Source organism: Nipponia nippon, unplaced genomic scaffold (genome assembly GCF_047370975.1).
Source record: "Nipponia nippon isolate SJK-2023a ecotype South Korea unplaced genomic scaffold, ASM4737097v1 scaffold_1, whole genome shotgun sequence".
Taxonomy (NCBI): Eukaryota; Metazoa; Chordata; class Aves; order Pelecaniformes; family Threskiornithidae; genus Nipponia; species Nipponia nippon.
In genome coordinates, this window is record NW_028262290.1 from 38,037,399 (window position 1) to 38,057,265 (window position 19,867).

The 19,867-nt window shown below is 37.3% G+C and overlaps 1 protein-coding gene across 5 annotated transcripts in view; it reads right to left on the reverse strand.

Moving 5' to 3' along the window:
* Nucleotides 1–19,867, reverse strand: part of SGK3 (serum/glucocorticoid regulated kinase family member 3) — a 62,523-nt gene that overhangs the window by 4,888 nt on the left and 37,768 nt on the right. For all 5 annotated transcript variants that reach the window (XM_087751983.1, XM_087751991.1, XM_087752012.1 and 2 more), the window contains exons 4-13: nt 17,966–18,038; nt 15,027–15,102; nt 9,208–9,295; nt 7,156–7,205; nt 5,763–5,820; nt 4,876–4,959; nt 4,647–4,778; nt 2,481–2,593; nt 2,233–2,269; nt 2,036–2,122 (exon numbers count right to left, since the gene is read on the reverse strand). In XM_087751983.1, the coding sequence (XP_087608109.1) occupies nt 2,036–2,122; nt 2,233–2,269; nt 2,481–2,593; nt 4,647–4,778; nt 4,876–4,959; nt 5,763–5,820; nt 7,156–7,205; nt 9,208–9,295; nt 15,027–15,102; nt 17,966–18,038 (798 nt within the window). The remainder of the gene's footprint in view (nt 1–2,035; nt 2,123–2,232; nt 2,270–2,480; nt 2,594–4,646; nt 4,779–4,875; nt 4,960–5,762; nt 5,821–7,155; nt 7,206–9,207; nt 9,296–15,026; nt 15,103–17,965; nt 18,039–19,867) is intronic.

Sequence of the window (19,867 nt, forward strand, 5' to 3'; positions counted from 1 at the left end):
TCAGGAAAAGTTGCTTCATAGCAATTGTAAGACTGCTAAGTATTTATCTTGTCCTTCAATAAACCTGGCAAATACTTCGTCACCATCTGGTCATTTACCAAGTAGGACAGCTGTTTTCCCAACTGAAACAATAGATCCTACACATTATTGTTTTGCCAAACTACTTTGCCACCTCTATTAAGAAACTTGTTTTACATTTCAGATAGGTTGCTGCACTGTTGCAGAGGCAACATCTCTCAGCAAGCTGGCTACTAGCCATGCCTATTCTGCCATCCTCAGCTGGAATGTTCCCCATCCAGTACATAAAAATGAAAGGAGGTCTTAATTCTGCTTTAAATCCATTGTTATTGAAAAATGGTATGACCAATAGAGTTTCACAGTAAATCTCAATGAGGGCATGAGTTGCGAGTTGCTAAATTAGAGATTCTTGTCAAACAGGTATCACTTGACTGATCTGTGTTAAACATCCGATACCACCGAACACTGAATGACAACGCTAACTGGTTTCGATCTGCCTTGCAAGACATCTATTCAGCATCTCAGAGCTTACTAACACTACCGCACGAGGACAGCCACTTCATAATATGAGACTGTTGTTTGTGAATATGTAATATAAAATTACTATGGCTGGATCATCATCATCTCAGTCCTCATCTACAGCACACACAGTTTCTAACCTCTCAAAACAAGAGGATGCTCACTTCTATCACTTTAGTATTCAAATTCTGAAATTTCATCTACAAATAGATGATAGCATTGTCAGACAAGGCACAGACTTAAACTCACAGTTTAATTACATCAATCTTTCTCAAGCTTTCTGTATGTGAGTGCCCTGTAACTCATTTGTCTATAGATGACGCTGCAAAAGCATGAAAAGCAGCTGAAGTATTTTGAACTCAACTACTTTTTCTAATCTTTCACAAACTCCTTTGAGCTTTTTAGGTGTTGGAACTCACCAAGTGATTCACCTCAGTTTTTAGAACCACTGAGAAGATCATTACACTTTTAGCAGGATCATGAAAGATTTTAATTTAAATCTTGGATTAGAGAGGTTAATACACAACTGCTATGTTTAGTCTTGGCATTTTTAAGAACTCATATGAAGCAACAGCATTAGCATCCCCTTATGTTGCAATTCGTGCAAGTCCAAGGTAAGTGTGAAGACTAAACCTCTGAACATGGGAAAAAACCCACAGATTTTCTCAAACAGATCCAGAGTTACCAGTGTTCCCTATATAGTCCTTTGAACTTTCCAAAATATTCAACAAATATTGTTTCAGCTCACATTTACCACTCAGCTTTACGGATTCCTACTCTAATCATAACTAGGATAAGCTGTCACATGTTGTCACCTGCCTTTTTTTTTTGAGTTCAAATGTTTCAGCTACATACTACTCCTCACTCATCCTTCCCTGCCTTCAAAGGCATTTTCCGTAAAGTACGTTTATCAACTTATCAAAGCCACTAATCCTGGCATTTCAGTGAATCCCTCATATGTGTTCAAGACTTCCAGATTCTGAGTTTTCCAGCCTAGTTTTCTTACTAAAAAGAGACAGAGTTGAATAAACTCAGTCAACAAGTTGAGTTTCATGCATATGCAAAATTTGCTCAAGACTCACATGTATTAAGTCCTTATAAACTTACTAAAAAATCAGTGGCAGAATATGGTAAGTAGATTCATATTGGCTAATCTGTTGCAGCTGTTACACAAGCTAACTGTCCCGTGTCTAGCCAGCAGTTAGGAGACATGGGAGGAACAGAATGTTTGAAAAGGGCTGGAAAAAAGGAGGAAGGAAGAGATGAGTTATGGGGATGTGGGTAGTAAGTAGGAGACACTGTGTATTAGTAAAAAGGACAAAGAACAGATCTGCAGGAAGCTTGTCTTTCGTTTGGTTTGGTTTCATGGAAGAGCTTGTTCAAAGAATGCAAATCTCCAACAGTACAAAATGGAATATTTGATCTTCCAGTTACACAAGTATTAATAATAAACAGTCATTAATTACTAGTCAAAAAACCACAAAAGTTGTCAACATACTTCTGGTGTCCCACAAAAAGTTGCAGTGGTATCAGAACTTGCAATCCCTTCTTTACAAAGTCCAAAGTCTGTCAACACAACATGACCCTGTTTAAGAAAGAGTGGTATTTTAAAAACAAAACATGGTCAGTGTGTGGATACACGTAAATGTCAATTTTGTGAGAGAACACAAAAACCCAATAATGTTGCATACTTACTAGTGAATCTAGGAGAATGTTTTCTGGTTTTAAATCCCTGTTCAAAAAAAAAAATTCTATTAATTGAAAACAGCAGTCACACAAGAGCTTTAGAGGCAAGGACTTTTATTCTTCAGCTGAAAGCTTCAAGTTTTGGTGAAATTGTTATGTTCGAGTTTCCCATAAGATGACTTTGTGTCGTGGTTTTTATTCAGTAATTTGTCCTATTTTGAACTTCTGCAGGACAAGGATACATTTCAGAAACTTACCTGTACACTATATTTATGGAGTGTAAGTAGCCCAGTGCACTGGCTATTTCAGCAGCATAAAATCTGGCTCTGTGCTCAGGAAAGGAACGTTCTCTTTGTAAGTGAAAGAACAGCTGTAAATATGCAAATAGTAAATAAGAACATTACACACAAAAAACCAGGTTAATAACGTGTAATTTTAACAGTAAAAAGTAATTTTATTTAGCTATCCACTTTTTTTAAAAAATGCAAAATTAAATCTAATTGGTTTTGCTGCATGACTTTGTCATCCTTTACTCACTTCCTTTCCTCTCTTTTGTAGCTCAGAAATGGATAGGTAACTCAAACACATAAAAACATTCCCCTAAAACCAGGACTAGTCAGAAGGAACCAGAGTAAACCACTAAGCTGTGAACAGAGATTGGCAAGATAGCCTCCTAACAGAATATAAACTGGTGTCAAATACGTAATCTTCCATTTCTGCATAGGCTTGCATTCAAAGTTTTGTATGTAAATATCTATATAATTGTATTCTGAAATCATCTAGACGTAGATCACTTCAGGAGATGTATATTCCAAGCTGATCCACAAATTCTCTCAACTACAGAGAGCTGTCTGGCTTCAAATAATTTGAGTAGATACAGAAGTCTAGCCAAAGATTAAATCATAAACATACAGATGAAACTATACTACCCATTCAACTTCTAAAAACTTTAATAAAACAGAAATTTTCTTTTTTCTGCCTACAAAGTTTGGGAAAAAAAAATATAAAGCCACCAAAGCTTTCCAAGCACTTCATTCAAATTTGAAAGCTGTTTTGAACTGTATTTTAGGTTGCCTGGAAGAATGCCAAATAACATTGCGGCCAGGAATTCAGAGCAGAGCAAACTAGGAGTTTGCTAATACCATCTAAATAAGATGACAGTACATTAGACAAGAGAAAGGCCTATCTTGTCCCAACTCTGACCCTTAAAGGAGTCATGCCAGCCCTACGAGCACCATAAATACTGGCAGTAGGCCATATGAATATAAACTAATGTATACCCCAGTTCATATCTCATCCTGGTTTATTCAGCATACTTTATAGTTGTCTGTGTACATCCAGGTGCAGTGACATAATAGGAAACCTTAAGATATTGCCAAAACAAACTATTTAAATTCTAACCCTTCTCCTGTGCTCTTTCAGCTACCAGAGTTTTATCATCAAAACCAGTATCCTGTCTCATCCTTCTTTCCTGTTCTGCTTTAAGCACCTGTAAGACCTTCTGAAATGTGTACATTTTATACCAATAAATTACCAAATTGAAAACACAGCAAGTGACAAGACATACAGATCTTCTTTAAAGCATGTATGTTGGAGAGTTCCTTTCATACAATAATTTTTCACTACACTGTTTTCTTCAATCACAACTAATTTCCTAGACAGGTCCAGGTGTTATTAGTCTACAAGGCCCTTGATTTTCCACAGAACCTTTTGAAGGAACAGAAGCAACATTTTATACCCTTCTCATGTGTACTGGCTATTCAACCAGTTTATACATGAGTTTCTTGAGCACTCCTGGAAGTACCGGGTGCTTTGAAGAGCAGCAGGTCCCTAGCTGAAGACAAACTGCTCCAGAAGTACATTCAAACATATAGACTTCCTCCGTTTCTTTCACAAGTTCACCCCACCCCCACCCCAGTTCCTTAATGGCTCCTCAGATTCAATAGCATAGCTTCAAGGCAAAGAATCCTGAGGATAAGGCTATTTGGCAAGAAGTAATTAGACCACGCAAAGCTACCGAATAATCCCAAGGTTCCCAATAGTATCAATGTAGTAAATTCAGTTGCCAGTTTCCTTCTTTCTGCTTTCGAAATACTAGTGTCTCAGCTAATGCAGATACAAAAGACAGTTTTACATAGTGAAAAACATCAACATAAGATTAATTCTTAATAAAGGTACATTTATGTAACTGTAAAATACTGTATTTGTATCTGACAATCATGAATAAATTTGGGATTAAAGTTGTCGATAAGAAGAGGAACAGGGTCCATATAGCTACAGAAGTCTGTAGTAACAGCAGATAATAATAGATTTTCAAAATTGGGAGAATACTGATCACAGCCCATTGTAAAAGATCATGTCGTTCCTCCCACCTAGAACTAGCACAATAGAGAGACTCAAATCCAAACACAACCACCACATACCTCTCCTCCATTAACAAAATCCAGGACAAAGTAAAGCTTTTCCGTTGTTTGGAACGAGTAATGTAATCCAACCAAAAATGGATGTTTCACATTTTTCAAAAGCACATTACGCTCAGCCATAATATGTTTTTGCTATAAGGAAGTAAAAGATCAATACGTAAACAGGAATGATTTTGTAATTAAGGGAAAAAGGAAGGGAGGTGGGTGGAGAAAGAATATTTCTTTTCACCTCTTTCCTATTAAGAACAATTTTTTTCTGCAGCACTTTGACAGCATAGTATTTCCCATCCAGTTTTCGTTTTGCAAGAAGAACCTGTGAAATTCAAAACAAATGAAGAAATGTAATTGTGGCAGTTCACATTCTATTAGCAATATTTTCATAGTTTCAGCATAATTGGAAAGTATTCATGCTATTTTTACACAATAAAGTTTGTTTGCTTTTAATATAGTCAATCAGCAATATAATTACCAATAGAGCAAGCTTACAGTTCAGTAAAATCTGTCATGATAGTGATGATACGAAAGACTGAATTATAACATTTATTCCAGGACCTGCTGAATCTCTATCAAGATCAATTTCAGCTGGTTTTGTAAGTTTTAAAGATAATTTAATGGAAAACAACAAGTTGAAAAATAACCTGAAACCAAAGATTTCAAGATGGATTCTCTATTGCACCTTTGCAGAATATCAATATTTAAGTCACTTTTCAGTGGGCTGTTGCTCACACTGCTCCATCGCATTAGGGGTTTGAGAAAACAGTCCATGCCAACAAAGGGAAATGCATGATTCGTACTCTAGCTGCTGCATAAGCACAGGGGTACCTCCCTTCCTCTCTGGGGGAAACAGAGGATCCCTATTGCTCTTAACGAGAAAGGGAACTCCCTTTTCTTACTCCCAACAAGCAATGGAGGCAGCCAACTGCCACACCACAGAAAAAATGGCAGGGCTATAAAGAAGCAGGAACAGGGATCCAATACGACAGTTTATATGCCACCCTAGACGGATAGATACCACTTCCAAAGCCTCTGGCCAAGTCTAGTCAACAGTCAGTATGCGCAACACACACCAGCTACCATTCTTGCACCAGGTTAAGACACAGTAAAAAGAAAACTCACCTTGCCAAAGCTGCCTTTCCCAATAACTTTCAGGAAATCAAAGTCTGTTGGTTTAGCACTGAAAGATATTCAGGAAGGAGACAGGTCATCTAGGTAGAAACTACAAGCTTTATAGCTGTACAGCAGTCTAGTGTAGCACTTGAGTTGTAATGTGAGAAGAACCGTCTGTCAGCACCCTCCTTTATTCATTATTCTACTCAACACCTAGACTTCTGCAGACCTTCCCTTGGAGGAGACGACAATTCCTCTTCATTTTGGAATTCCGTTTTCCTCCAAGTCAAGTGTTCAAGTTGCATCCTTTGAGTTTATTTTATTTTGTAAGTCTAAGAAGTAAAGGAGGAGCAAGACTGTTCTTTTATTCTCTATAGTCTAGTTTCTTGTCATTTTTAAGTCTCCATTTCCCCATGACTTTTCCTGGAGCTTATTTCTCATTTCCAGAGGGCCAAATGGATTCTCAAGCTTACATGAGGGAAGGAAGGACCAAGTCTATTTATTCTCTCTTTGCCTATCCCATCCTTCCCTCCATCCATTCCTCTCTCATTTTAAATTACAGTGAGAGGAATGAGGCCCTAACAGCTTCCTCTTCCGTGTGTGTATGTATGAACTCACTCTCAGTTTTTCCACTTCCCACATCACCACTCCTTTGAGTTATTTCCCAGGATTCCCTCACTTTTTCCTAAATACACAATGCAGAGATAATTTTGTCAGCAAAACAATTATCCATGTTTTCAAATTCTAAAACAATAGTTACATCACCATACACCTCTCCATTATTGCCCCTGAAGGGAAGTACTCTTAAATTTAATTCCTTACTGCAATCTACTAAGCATTTCCTCCTGTTAACCCAGAACAAATCTGTGAGGAAAGCAAAACCAAAATAGCAGTCATCTCCTAGATGAGGAAAGCACAGATTCACATAGAACTGAGAACAGAAACTCTACAGAAGACACTAAACAGAGAAGCAAGTTATGACTGCAGCAACTAGGTCTGTAGTATCAACAGGGCAAGCTGCTCCTTTGCCATGCATTAAAACAAACTTGTTTTCAGAAACCATTCACATTCTTAACAGTTTTGCGACCACTCCCAAGACAGAGAGGTCACCTTTGCTGTAGGATCCTTAAGTAAAAGGATAGCAGACTAAAATCTGAAGGTGAAAAGGAAAACATGTTTTAAAAGTGGTTATTTATGTAGCACAGGATTCAATGTTTTGCTTCCTCCTGAGCAGTGCAAATCAACAAATAAAAGCATATATCCAAAGAACTTTTCATACTGTTAACAATTACAGTAAGTCTAATTTTTCAGGTTTTAAAATTAATTTTAATAACATTTCATTAAAGTAAAAATTTTTACAGTAAATTCAATTACATTTTAATTCAATTTAATTGAAACCTACTGAGGATTTCCAGATGGTCCCAAGTTGATATTCTGTGAGGTAGAGTTTAACTGTTGGGAGAGATAGAGGTTTATTTTTAGTATTTTTTTAATTTATTCTCTCTTATATTTCAACCAATATTAACTTCAAAATACTCTACTAATTTGCTCAATCCATACCTTCACACTTGTCACATTAGATTTTTAAAGAGATCTAACATCCAGATTGGGAATTTAACAAGTTGAAATATCTGGCCATCATCACCTTGTGAACAAATTATTTCTATGTACATCATATTCAAGGATGAAGGTAATAAAATAATTGTGTACAGACACAGAGGACAAGATTAGGAACAAAAAGTTAAGAGCGTTTCAACAAACAACTTGTTCCTCATCTGCAACTTAACCCTTTCTGTATTTGCTCTAGGAATATGTTTTTACCTTTTATTCTAAATTTTCCAAGATCTTATCAATAAAATAATTTTAAACCTACACTGTTTATGGAAGAGTAATTAATGAAAGACACGGAGCTTTAAAAAAAAAAAGTGAACTTTCTCCCCCCCCCCCCCCCCAAGAAAAACATTACCAACCTTTTCTATCTTGACATTAAAGGTTAACTAACTCAATTCCAGGAATAGCATGAATCTTACCAGTACACACCCAGATAGAATTTGTAAATTACAGGGAGAGAAGGAAACCACTGTCATTTAGGCAATTTTCTCCATTTTGTTTTTGATTAAAAAAAAAAAAGCAGTATTTGTACCCTCATTGTGGTTTTGGGCTTTATCAGAGAAGGATAAACTGTATTCAAATACAAGTTACCTAGGGACAGGCTAGCAGGCATCACAAAACCAGTGCTCCTACAGAAGCAGAGAATGCCCTGACAGCAGCACTGAATGCTACTATTCACTAATAAGAGCCAATCACACAATGGTACCAGACAGTTTTTAAAAAGCTACTATATAAGTTTTAAGATTTTCCTTTTCTTGAGGGCTTGTTTTTGTTCCTTATTCTTCATCTTCATCGCTTACAGTAACTATGAGAAGGTGAATTTATGAGAAGGTGAATTTTCTATCAAAAAGTGTGGTCCAGGCCACTATGCATTAACTCTCTTCCTAGTTTGGAATTTCTTGTGGCATGACACATCATTAATTTTCCACAGAAGGTTTAGATCATTCCACATTACTTAAAATACCTTTCAAAGCAGGAGGAAACTGATATTTTAAATTAGAATTTTGCTGCATGTTCACAGTGCTGTCAAGCACTTTAAAAAAAAAAAAAAAGGCAGCAAAGACTGGCATCTTTGGAAGGGAAACTTTCAGAAAACACTAAATCTGCTGTGGATCACACACAAACCAAAATGACAACTCTTGCATCATTAACAGGGGCTGAATAAGAAGAGAAGTACTAAGATCACATCTGTATGCCAAGAAGCGAGCCATAGAGAAAACAAGCTTAAATATGGCACTTCTGCCTTCCTAGAAATACTCCTTTTTTTCAAACAGCACTGTTTCTGGAGGCTGTAAATTAATTTTCACAGAATCCATCTAGCTATGTAGTGGCTTTTGTGACAAAAGAGGCTTCAGACCTCACACAGTGTTGTATGTGAAATGAAATCAAATCCAGCCATGCTCCTGAGTGACTTTTAAAAAGACTGCCTTTTTTCCCCCCAAGAAAATTATATTTCTCCCCCTATTTAAAAAAAACAACACACAAGCAAACAAAAAGACAATTAAACATTCAGTCTCCCCTGCTCCTTACCAGATGTTCTTAGCAAGAATCTTTTAAGAGATTGCAAAAACTGTGACAGCTAAGCCATGACTAAAGCTGTGTTTCTTTAACCCATGTAGCAAGTGGGGAAGAAGCAAGGCAAAGCTAGCAATCACTTTTACCCCTCTCTGCAGTTCGCATCTCACAGAAAAATATCTTACAGCCCACAGTGGAACACATTTGTTTAAAGGAGCATGGAGGGGATTTATTGTGAAACCAACCAGTAATTTTCAGTAAATAATATACCTAAGATTGCCCTCAAGTAATTAAAATTTAGAAGACTGTCCTACTTCCGTTTTATTACCTTCCGACTGCTCCTTTCATCTTCATCTTCAGATGGATCCGACTGGTGTTTTGGGTTATCCATCTGAAGAAATGCTCTGACATCTGGGCTAGAAACACAATTAACTTCATTAGCACACCGACAACCTGCGTGATTTTCAGCCATAACCATAGGAAGCATAGGATTAAACAGCAGTGTACAGAGGAGTTACTCGTCACAAAGTTTTATACTTAAGTTCTGGTAATTAAGGACTGTGTACAAGAAATACTTTTGTAGCAACATAATTCAACTGCTGAATGTGTTACATACAGTACATAAAATTTTCCACTTGCAAAAAACTGGTATGTTGAAGTATATGCATATGAAGATTTCATACGGAAATGCTCTGCAGAACTGCATTAAAAGGTAATTGTTAGAAGAAAGAACACTACCCAAAGCAAGAGTTCTAACTGGCTAGCAACCACCAGGAAACCAACTTTCTTTCAAAAAATGGAAGAGTTTAAAAACCATTTTTAGTTTTCCAAAATTAATGAAACAGTCCAACACAATACAGAAAGTGATAACACAGTCTGTATCCCAAAGAGAGATGCCTGCCCCAAGAGGTACATGGTTGTCACCTTCCTGTCCCCATTCGCTTCAAAGTGGAAGATGGCGATTTTGTATTCAGACTGCATTCTAGCTGGGCACTGACAAGCCAACGTAAGAAACCCCTTGCAGTCAGCTGCAGGACACAAACACTGTCCTTCAAGAACTGGCAAGAGAGACTACAAGCTTCCCACAGTACCTAAGGAGATGCATTTTAAACTTCACCATTGGTTTCTAGCTTCTGTCTTGGCGGGGACTGAGGGAGGAGGACTGGGAGAAAGGAGGGAAAAGTAAGAGAATTCTGAGAACCCGTTCCCAGGAAGCGAGGCTTAGCCAACAGTAAGTTCAAAAGAATGTAACATCTTTCTTAACCACAGCACAGTGAGGGAGTACAGAATAATGTAATGTGAGGCAAAATTAATTCCTAAACAAATGGGTATCACGTATAGCCTATATACCACTTGAAGAGATGACTTGACTCCTTCAAGTTCCTTCAGTTCACTAAAAGGCAACTTGTTTCTCAAGGAAGAAATCTTAGCTAAATTTCAGAGACAGAAGTTCTTCGAGAAGGTCTCAGGGCAGCCACTGATAGGAAAGTCTGCCTGAGCCATTCAGTACAAGAACAGCACTAACTTACTATGGAGCTGCTCTTTTATCTTATTCCTAGTATATATTAAATAGGGTAGTTTTATAGAAGCAGCAGATACGCTTGGTTTGCTATTTCCAATCCGTTTCACCCTCCACGCCTCTGTAAAGTGAGGATCAGAAGCAAGAGATGAGCTGTTTCTGACATTACTCCAGCTCCTGTATTTCACATTAGCATTACTGAACCTAATTCATGTCCTGTGCTATCTGAGGCTCCTGGTCTCCATCGCTTACATTCTGTATTCCTAAACCCTATTTGAAATCTGTTTCAGTTACCTTCAGCCTTTCAGGTTTAAAATACAGCAACAAGACTGAACACATCATTTCCCACCATCGTTTCAGTTTAATTCTTCCCATCTTATACGAACTCCAAATTCTGATCTATTTCAGGGTCTGTCTTGTATCCTATCTCAGGAAGAAAAAAACCACTATGGCTTGAATACTGTAGTAATATTGGCTCATCATGCAACAATTTAAGTTTCAGAATCTTTGGATATCGTCACATCAAGAATAAAAAGTTATGGTTAATGCTTTTCACTAAACAGAACAACAAAACCAGACCTTAACTACCTTTCAGCGTCAATTATTCTGGACAACTGGCTGATTAAATAGAGCATGTTTTAATACATCTCAAATAGTTACTATAGTAACTTTGTCCATGACTGAATTCCCAACAAAAAAAAAAATCTGTTCACAGTAAAAGGCTGCTGTACAGTTGCAGAGGATTCAACGATCTCCACAATACATGGCAGCCAGAAGCTAACTGATCAATGTTACGTTGTTCACATTTGTAATTTTAAAAGCACTGCAAAGAAGTAGTGATTAAAAAGTTTAAATGTATGAACTTTCCAGCCAAGATTGCAGCATGTTATGCAAAACGTTGTATAGATTGGTAGGATGTCTATGCTACGTTAGCTCACATGTATTAACTCAATGTATTTTAAAATAAACTGAAACTATTCCTAAAATAACCTCACATATCAAATTAAAAGGATCAAGAAAACAGTTTAAGAAGGGATGCTTGACATACGTTGTACCTATACTACCAGCAAAACTTGGTTTTGTCTGGATTTTTATGATTGACTGGATAAGTTTAGTTTATGGATTATCTCTGAAATCCACAAAGGGGTGTCAAACTCTGCCTAAATATGGTTTCTTCTGTGATACTTGTTCTGCATTACCCTTTCTGCAGAAACATATGAAGCCACTCAGAAATTTTGGACATACCCACAAATATGAGCAAGCCCAAAAAGTTACACAAATTTTGAAGCAAAACGGTAAAATTAATTGCCAGCGACAGAACCTTAACATTTAAGACACACTTTATTTAAATAACGGTTCCCAGCTCCTCCATCTTCTCCACACACTTTAAAAAAAAAAACAAAAAAAAAACACAAAAAAAGAAACCCAAAAACCAAAACCAAACCACTGCTATCTTTCTTACAGAAAGCAAAGGCTCAAAAAGCCATAACAGACCATAAGATTTCAAAAGAGCACAACTAATGTAATGCAAGATTTGCTTTCCCCAACATGGACTGCAAGATCTTACAATCCAGGGGTTTCATATTCATTTTTATATTCATCAGACTTGGAAACGAGAAAAATCTAGTCACTCCGATCTTCTTCTAGGGAACAAATGCAGAACCCCGCTTCTCACTTAAGGAACTGATGAGTCATTTTCCCAGAGAGGTTGCAGGGTATTGTCATCCTGGAGTTCTTCAAGTGTTATGCAAATGTTCTCATTTTCATTAAGGAGCTACTTTGGACTATTTAAAAATAACTACGTTACATCTTTAATGCATTCTCTATTATACATTTGGATTCAAACAGATTTTCTTTGGACATGTTCTGATAGACAACTAAATGCACTACTTTTTCAGTGAAGACCTACATTTGAGGGGGCGAGCAGCCCAATTTGAATAGTTGCTCAGTGATTTAGGGGGCCTCACAGTGCTCCCAAGCAACAAACCCCCAGCTCCCATTCAGTCAGCAAGGGGGACGCATTATCAGATCTCCATCCCTTCTGCCTTTTTTTTTTGTGTTGGGTTTTTTGTTTTGTTCTGGTTTTTTTGCAACATCCACGTTCTATCCATGACACGAGTTCTCTATCAAATACAGTTAGCTGTAAATGCAGCTTGAAGCTAGTCCACTTAACTCCCAATTTGGTCCAAGCCAATGATCCATCTCACCCCGCATACGATGTGACAGCAATTGCAGGAAAATCCTTATCAACCGTTACAGGGGCTCTCTAATCACTCTAACACACTTTAGGTTTTTGTTGGGTTTATTATTGAGCAGAAAGGTTTGGCTGCATGTTTCAGAGAATAATGTAAATATTACCATTTTGGACACACTGAATCTGATGTTTGTGCTTTTCAGTTCAGATGTTCAGGTGCCTTCCCCTCCAGAAACGAGGACATCACCATGAACCATCCTTAAGCTTTTTAGTGAAACAGTTTTCCTAGGTAGGACTTAAAAATATGACATCCTGGTACTGGTTTTAATGCTTAAGAAATGTAGTGGAATGTGGACCTCCTTAAAGTTCTGTGAGAATGCATAACTCACTTTACATAAGTTATTTTACCTAATATCAAGTTTAATTAGCACATTAAAGCAAAACAGTCTATGAAAGCAAGGATGTGGACTATCTGTGAAGGCTCAGTCACCATATATTCCTTGAGTAGTTTCTAGCAGATTTTACAAAAACCAAACAAAAACACAACCCAGCAAAGTCATAAAGTTTTAGTATTTCTTCACTAATAACATTAATTGGCACGTAGAAAAGGCGACAGATTATGTAATTATTAATATGATTTGTTGCAATGGAGCACTGCAAAAAGTAAAAGCACACTCCAGAAAAACAAAGTACCTTGCAGTTATTAGAAGAACAACAACATAGGAATTACCATAAAATTAAATGCTTTTGCACGGAATTGTGAATTAAAGGCTTGCTTCTTCTCCCACAAAAATCGCTGTTACTTTAAGGCTGGGGAGGAGGAGAACAGCACAAGACAAACTTCAGTCTCTATTTTGGTTTTATTGTAGAAGTATGCCTAATAAGCTTTTTATTTAACAAATTTCCAACAGCACCACACACTTTATAAGACCTATTTCTTAATACTGGTTTAAGTTCCAGACAGGCTAAGTGCCGTATTAAAGAACACAGATTCAGCTACAGATGCATTTGAACATAAAGCAATTTTAAAAGCTCACAAAAATTTAAGAAGGCAAGTGGATTTGAGATTTGGTTGGTTTTGTTTTTTTTTTAAGCGCACAACTTTGTGATGTGCACTGAAAAAAGAAAAGTACCACTTTACCTTTGGAAAACAAATATAGTATGTTTTGACACAAAATATTTTGTACTTGAACATACTGACAACCAAACAGGCTGAGGGGAGGGGATTGTGCTGAATGAAGCCAGTGTCCCTTCCTAATGTAACAAAACAGATTAGCTTTCAATAATTAGTTATTTTAAAGTGCTTCCTGTTCTTTCCCAGAGAAGAACATGACTATGATCACAAACCTCACAGTATTTGTTCTAGTGGAAAACTATTCCACCGTAAAGACTTTGTTTCAAAATTTTTTCCACTTTCTTCCTTTCCACAAGGAAGTATATCTAAAATGCTCCTTTTTTTTCCAAAAATGAAAGGAAGTACATATTTCAGGTTAACAGGACATTAAATAGTTCTTTTGTTGGGAAAAAAAATAACCTGATTGCACACTGCAAACTGCAGCAATAGTCTGTCAAGGGATTTTTTTTTTTCCTGTGGGAAACAGGCAGTTTCACAGGTCGTAGATATAGGCTAATTAAACAAAGCATATGTATTAAAGACATTTACTCAACACTAAAGCCAAACATAGAGCTTTACCATTTTACTAGTTCAAGTAACGCAGAAAGTTGCATGGATTTAGTTTCAACTGATTAGGTATAGACTTAAAGAAAAACACAGTTTACCCCCCAAATCGGTTCACAGACAGAAGCGCTATCCTCCATATTTAACTGGAGCTGACTCTAGCACATCCCTGTCTCTCATTCATCACCATCCCACTGATGGAGGTTAACACGCCTGCAGTTCTTCTGACAGAACAGTTTACGTGCAAGCTTATTCATTTGCTTTAGGCAGGTCAGCTTCGTTATCCCAAACCACCTAAGCAAGCTGATTAAGCTACTTGGTTAACAGGCTTAAAACAAGTTCTGGAGTAGACACATGAACTGCTCTAACAAAAGGATGCAGGCAGTGACTTGCTCCCAGGACAATGTAGTAGCAAGTGACAGTAGTTTTCAAACGGTAAAGCTATCGGCAGAACAAACACCTGCCCTACAGCAACAGAGTTCACACTGGGATCTGCGACTCTTGAACTAAAATCAGTTAACTGCCCGCAAGTTTATTTGTAGATCAGTTTTCAGAAAACAAAGACATCTTTATACTGCTCATCAGTCTGTAGATTTTTCTTGAAGGAATGAACAGCCATATTAAAGTTTATTTATTATGCTTAAGAGCACTGAACAGGTAGAATACATTTTCTACTTAAAGTACTTAATTTGCAATTTTGTATTTGACAACTCGTCTTTTAAATAGTCCTTGTAAAACAGAAATGAAACTACTTACTGGTTGCATAGCTCTGGCTGTCTAACTAAATTCTGAATGAATTCATTCAGTCCTGCTCTTCTCTGTTTAATGAAATCTGGAAGAAAAAAAAAAAGAGATAGATTTATCAGAATGATCAGTCAGCTGGTGAAAAAGACTTATTCTCAAATTTTTTTCATTTTTTTACAGACTTGAACAGCAGTTAAAAAGAGACTGGTTCATGATTGTTTCTGTATATGAAAGTCACAAGCTTAGAACATTCAAGTGAGGTGAAAGAACAAATTTCAATTTCTCTGCTATGCTACCTGAAAACGGAGAAAGCCAGGTGGATTAAAAGTGCACTGTAGTGCTTCAAGAACAGCACGTAACCGCAGTGGGCTAACCTGTGCAGCCTTCATTGCACGGGTGGGCCCTTCAGGACATGATTCCACTCAGAAAAAAGCCACAGGCAAAACTTGACATCAGTTGTCCAAGTCAAGTTTTTACACGAACAGTCCCACCAAGCAGCATATTTCCATAATATATGTATGGCAGTGGGAAAGTTGCACAATTCATCCAGCCAGCAGGCAGTCAGATGTAACCATTAAAAATAACTAAATAAAATGCCTTTTTTCCCCTGTTTTGGACATCATCTCTAACGTAAAAAAAAAAAAAAACAAAAAAAAAACCTGCTCAGAATCTCCACCCTCACCCAAACTTTAACACACGTAACTTTTCTTTAGCAATATGGAAAGATACACAAGGGACCTGAAATTGAGAGCGAGCTTTAACATGAAATAAAGTGCAAAACAGAATAATCTTGTCTTTCGTTACTCATATCACCAATAATTTGTATGGAAAAAGAATATTTAACTTGTGTATTAACTTTCAAGGTATTCCAATGACTCTTTCTGTCACATATAGATTACTGACAACTATTAAAATTTCAAATTAAAATTAAATTTCAATTAAAAGCTGTATTTCAAATATTAAGAAAAATGTTAATATTGTTTCAGGTATGTAATCCCTAAATCCCTGTTAGGGTATTTAATAATCCCAAATTACTGACATCAAACAGGAAGGTAAATCTGCATAAAGATGTTAAGGGAGTCACCAACATCAGCAGTTTCAGTATGGCGGATGTATAACGCAATCAGCCACGCAAAACCTTCAGAGCTATCCATGTTGTTGCAGATAAAACACCTGCATCACATCAGCTCAAATGTATTCTGTAATTTTCTAGTTCTGTGTTCTGGCTGGTTTCTATGATTTCCCTGTGCCCCATTTTTGAAGTTAAAACAAGATTAATTTTGAAATAACCTAAGTGACAATAAAAATGGAGCGTTTAAATGACAATGTATGTTATGACAGTATTTTTGGTAGACTTTGGGAAAAGGGATATGTAAGTTTCACTCTGCTGCGCTTACGACTCCAATATAATAGTACAATGCTGCACACCCAAGCGTGGATTGACAGAAGTAAAATACCTTTTCACCATTTGTGAAGTATGTGACCTATTCCAGAAGCCAGTAGAAACATTACATCAAAGCTTCAATAAATCAATGTTAAGATAAAGAATTATTTAAATAAGCATCATGGCTCCATCTCCACCCTGCCCCCCAGCAAGAAACATCTTGAGAACTATTTAATTTCTCATGCTTCAAGGATTTCAGGATAGTTCACAGAAAATTAAAACAAGTCTGAGGACGTTTTTTTTACATATATAGTTTTAATAAAGTTTTAGGGTTTTTTTTTCCCCATTTAAACTCCAGTTTCCTAAATCTGACTCCAAGAAATCCACCTGTGCATTTGGCTGTACAGCAGACCAGACTCCATGACATTACTAGGTCTTCAGCCAGCTCTGAAAACCCCAAGGTCAGAGAAAAGCAAAGAAACCAAACCAAACCAAGTCATCCATGTATACATAATACATGTAGAACTTTTGGCAATCATTTACATCTTCATCAGAAGAGGACATCAGAGCCTAGATACCTGCATTTGATTATTTTAATAATAAAAGGGAGTTTTATGTCAGGGTCCAGATGATTAACTGTCACTGACAAAAATTAATTTGTTTGAAACAACTCTCAAAAACCCAAAACAACACATCCCAATAAGTTCAACATCTTTGGATCCATTTGTTCTTCAGCAAAGGAGAAAATGACATGCTTGAAACAGGTGCAGGAGAAGGTGAAACTACAAACACAGTCTGATCATATCAGCAAGCCAGGGGAGGGTGGGAGGTTCCCAACGACCATCAGGAAAACCCTTAAGGAAAAATGGCCTGAAACAAAAGGAATAAACACACAGAACAAATGCCTGGCCTCCCATTTGCCTTTTTATTTATTCATCAGTGGTACCACCTAGGTTAATTCAATGCACTTTACAAGTGATTTTCCATTAGTATTTTGATGTGGACAGAGCAAGCTTAATTGGGACCCATCACTGCTAACTGGATCACATCGGGTTCACATCAGACAGGCTTCTGTAAGTGGAACAACAGCAAGAGGTTCATTTTCATCTAAACTGTACAAGGAAGCACATTTAGATAGAGAGAGTTCAAAAGCCTTCGAAGATAAATCCTTTAGTTATTCAGTTTTTCGGGGGGAAGTCACACAGATGAAGCTTAAAATTTACTAGGTGTACATTTTAAAGAGTTTGGGTTTTGGCTCTTGCTTTTATAGAAGAGAGATTACACCTGACAGTTCAGAATCTCTCACAATCCTGAATATGGGAGGGTTGGGAGGAGCCTTCAGCGCAAGAGAGGCACTGGGCCACTAAGCCATACTTTGCTCAATATCACAAGGTAGAATACCTACCTACGCTAGTTCCTGTTCTTGACTGAAGCATGACTAAACTTTGGTTTAGTCACTGTTTTGAGGACTGGTATAAAGCTCATCTAAGATAGCTTCTTGTAGGCTGGAATAGATCAATTTTCATATAAAGAAACTGACAAAATGAGTAACAAGATGATAACTTACCGGGATCAAAATTATCTCCAAATATTCTTTTAGCTGGAATCTTCAGGTTCATGGTGGGAAATTGCTTCTTTAGCTGTAAACAAAACACGCACAATTGGATTGTGCTTAGACATCAAAGTACCTGGAAATAATTGCATTTTGTTTGTTTTCTGACAAACAGTTTGAACATCTGATTATTAGTAATTCTGCTCCTCTCTGCCACCTTCTCTACTCGTACACTTAAGGGAAAAAAGCAAACGCAAAACAACCTGTACTCAGCTTGTTTGCACCCCTCGCACCCTTTTCAATTCAAAGGCCATTTCGCTTTAGAAAGCTATGAACTATTGCAGCTATCTTCTGCAATATTGGCAAAATGGTTTTCCACTTGCCCGAGATTAACAAGTAGGCTAAAATGTTGGGTTTATTCTCCTCTTTACTTCCTTCCTCCATCAGTTCGCTATCTCTCTCATGTTTGTTTTTTTCTTGCCTGCTTACATAGGGATGTATGCACGAGGTTTAAGATGGGTTGGGGATACAGGCCTCCGGGCTTTGCCCAAACAACATTCTTAAAGCTTCAGAAACCACAGGTGGTCTACCCCTAAGTCAAAATTGTAAATAGATGAACAGCCTGTTTTACAATACTGCATTTAATAATTTGATTGTATTCCACACTTGATAAACTGACCAGAAGATCGTATACAACAGCACTGAATTTATCAAAAAAACTGACATGAGCCAAGCCTTGACTAGATTGGTTTCATCTTCAAGCGCTCCAGGAAGAGCAATCTTACTCTAACATCCTCTTCAAGAGAGTAGTTTTCTAATACAGTAGCTAGCAATTCTTCTTTCCTTAGAAACATCAGTATCCAGAGAAGCGGTGCTATCACAGTCCCTGGAAGTATTCAAAAAACATGTGGATGTGGTGCTTTAGGACATGGTTTAGAGGTGGACCAGGCAGTTAGGTTAACGGTTGGACTCGATCTCAGAGGTCCTTTCCAACCTTAATGATTCTATGATCTCTTCCAGTTAGCCACACAAAGTTCTCTTTGGTGTACTACACTATATGAATTACACTGAATAGAAACTGGACTAAATGTCCTCCTGGTTATGCTTCCCCAGGACCTCCACCTCTACACGTTAGAAAGACCAGTGATGAACAAACTTCAGCAGAGCAATCCTAATCTGAATAGCAAAAGATGTGGCAAAGGGAACAGGATCACCAACACTCACTCTGCAGGTATCAAAAAGGGGATACTTCGTTTTCACATCACCTGGAAGTCTATCCCAAGATGCAGGCAAAGCATAGTGTGGTGCATCTAGGCTGACTCCAGCTCAGACCTTTTAAGACATCTCCAAGCTCACTGCCTGCATTTGTAATAACATTGTCACACACTTCCCATAGGGGCAATGGAAGGGAAATGGAGGCACAGATAAGCAGCTGGTAATCTTTTCTTATGGGGATCACAGAAGAATTATTTCTTATTATTTGTTAAAGCAAAAGCTGTGTGCTCTAAACATGAAGAACTGGAGAAAAGTATGGACACAAGACACATAATAGACTGCACATCTGAGCAATTATTTGCCCCACTTGCCCACTATGTAAAAAGGGGCAAAATCGTCTTCTAGCAATGAACCCAAGAAATCCATACTTAGTTGCTGAAGAGGTCTGTTTTATTTGGACCACTGCCACAAAAATTGGCTATGAAACTGCAGGTAGCAATTTCCTTGACTGACTTACCAGAAAGTTTATATTAAGAAACAAGGATTTGTTCATTGCTTTCAGTACTTCAACGTAAAACATTTATTTTAAGAGAAATTTATCTATCTAGATGTTTTAAGTTTTGCAGTGATTTTTACCACCACGAATAAATGAACATTTTGGATGTTCTGACAACGAGTAAATTGGAAGTTTCTCTCATTACA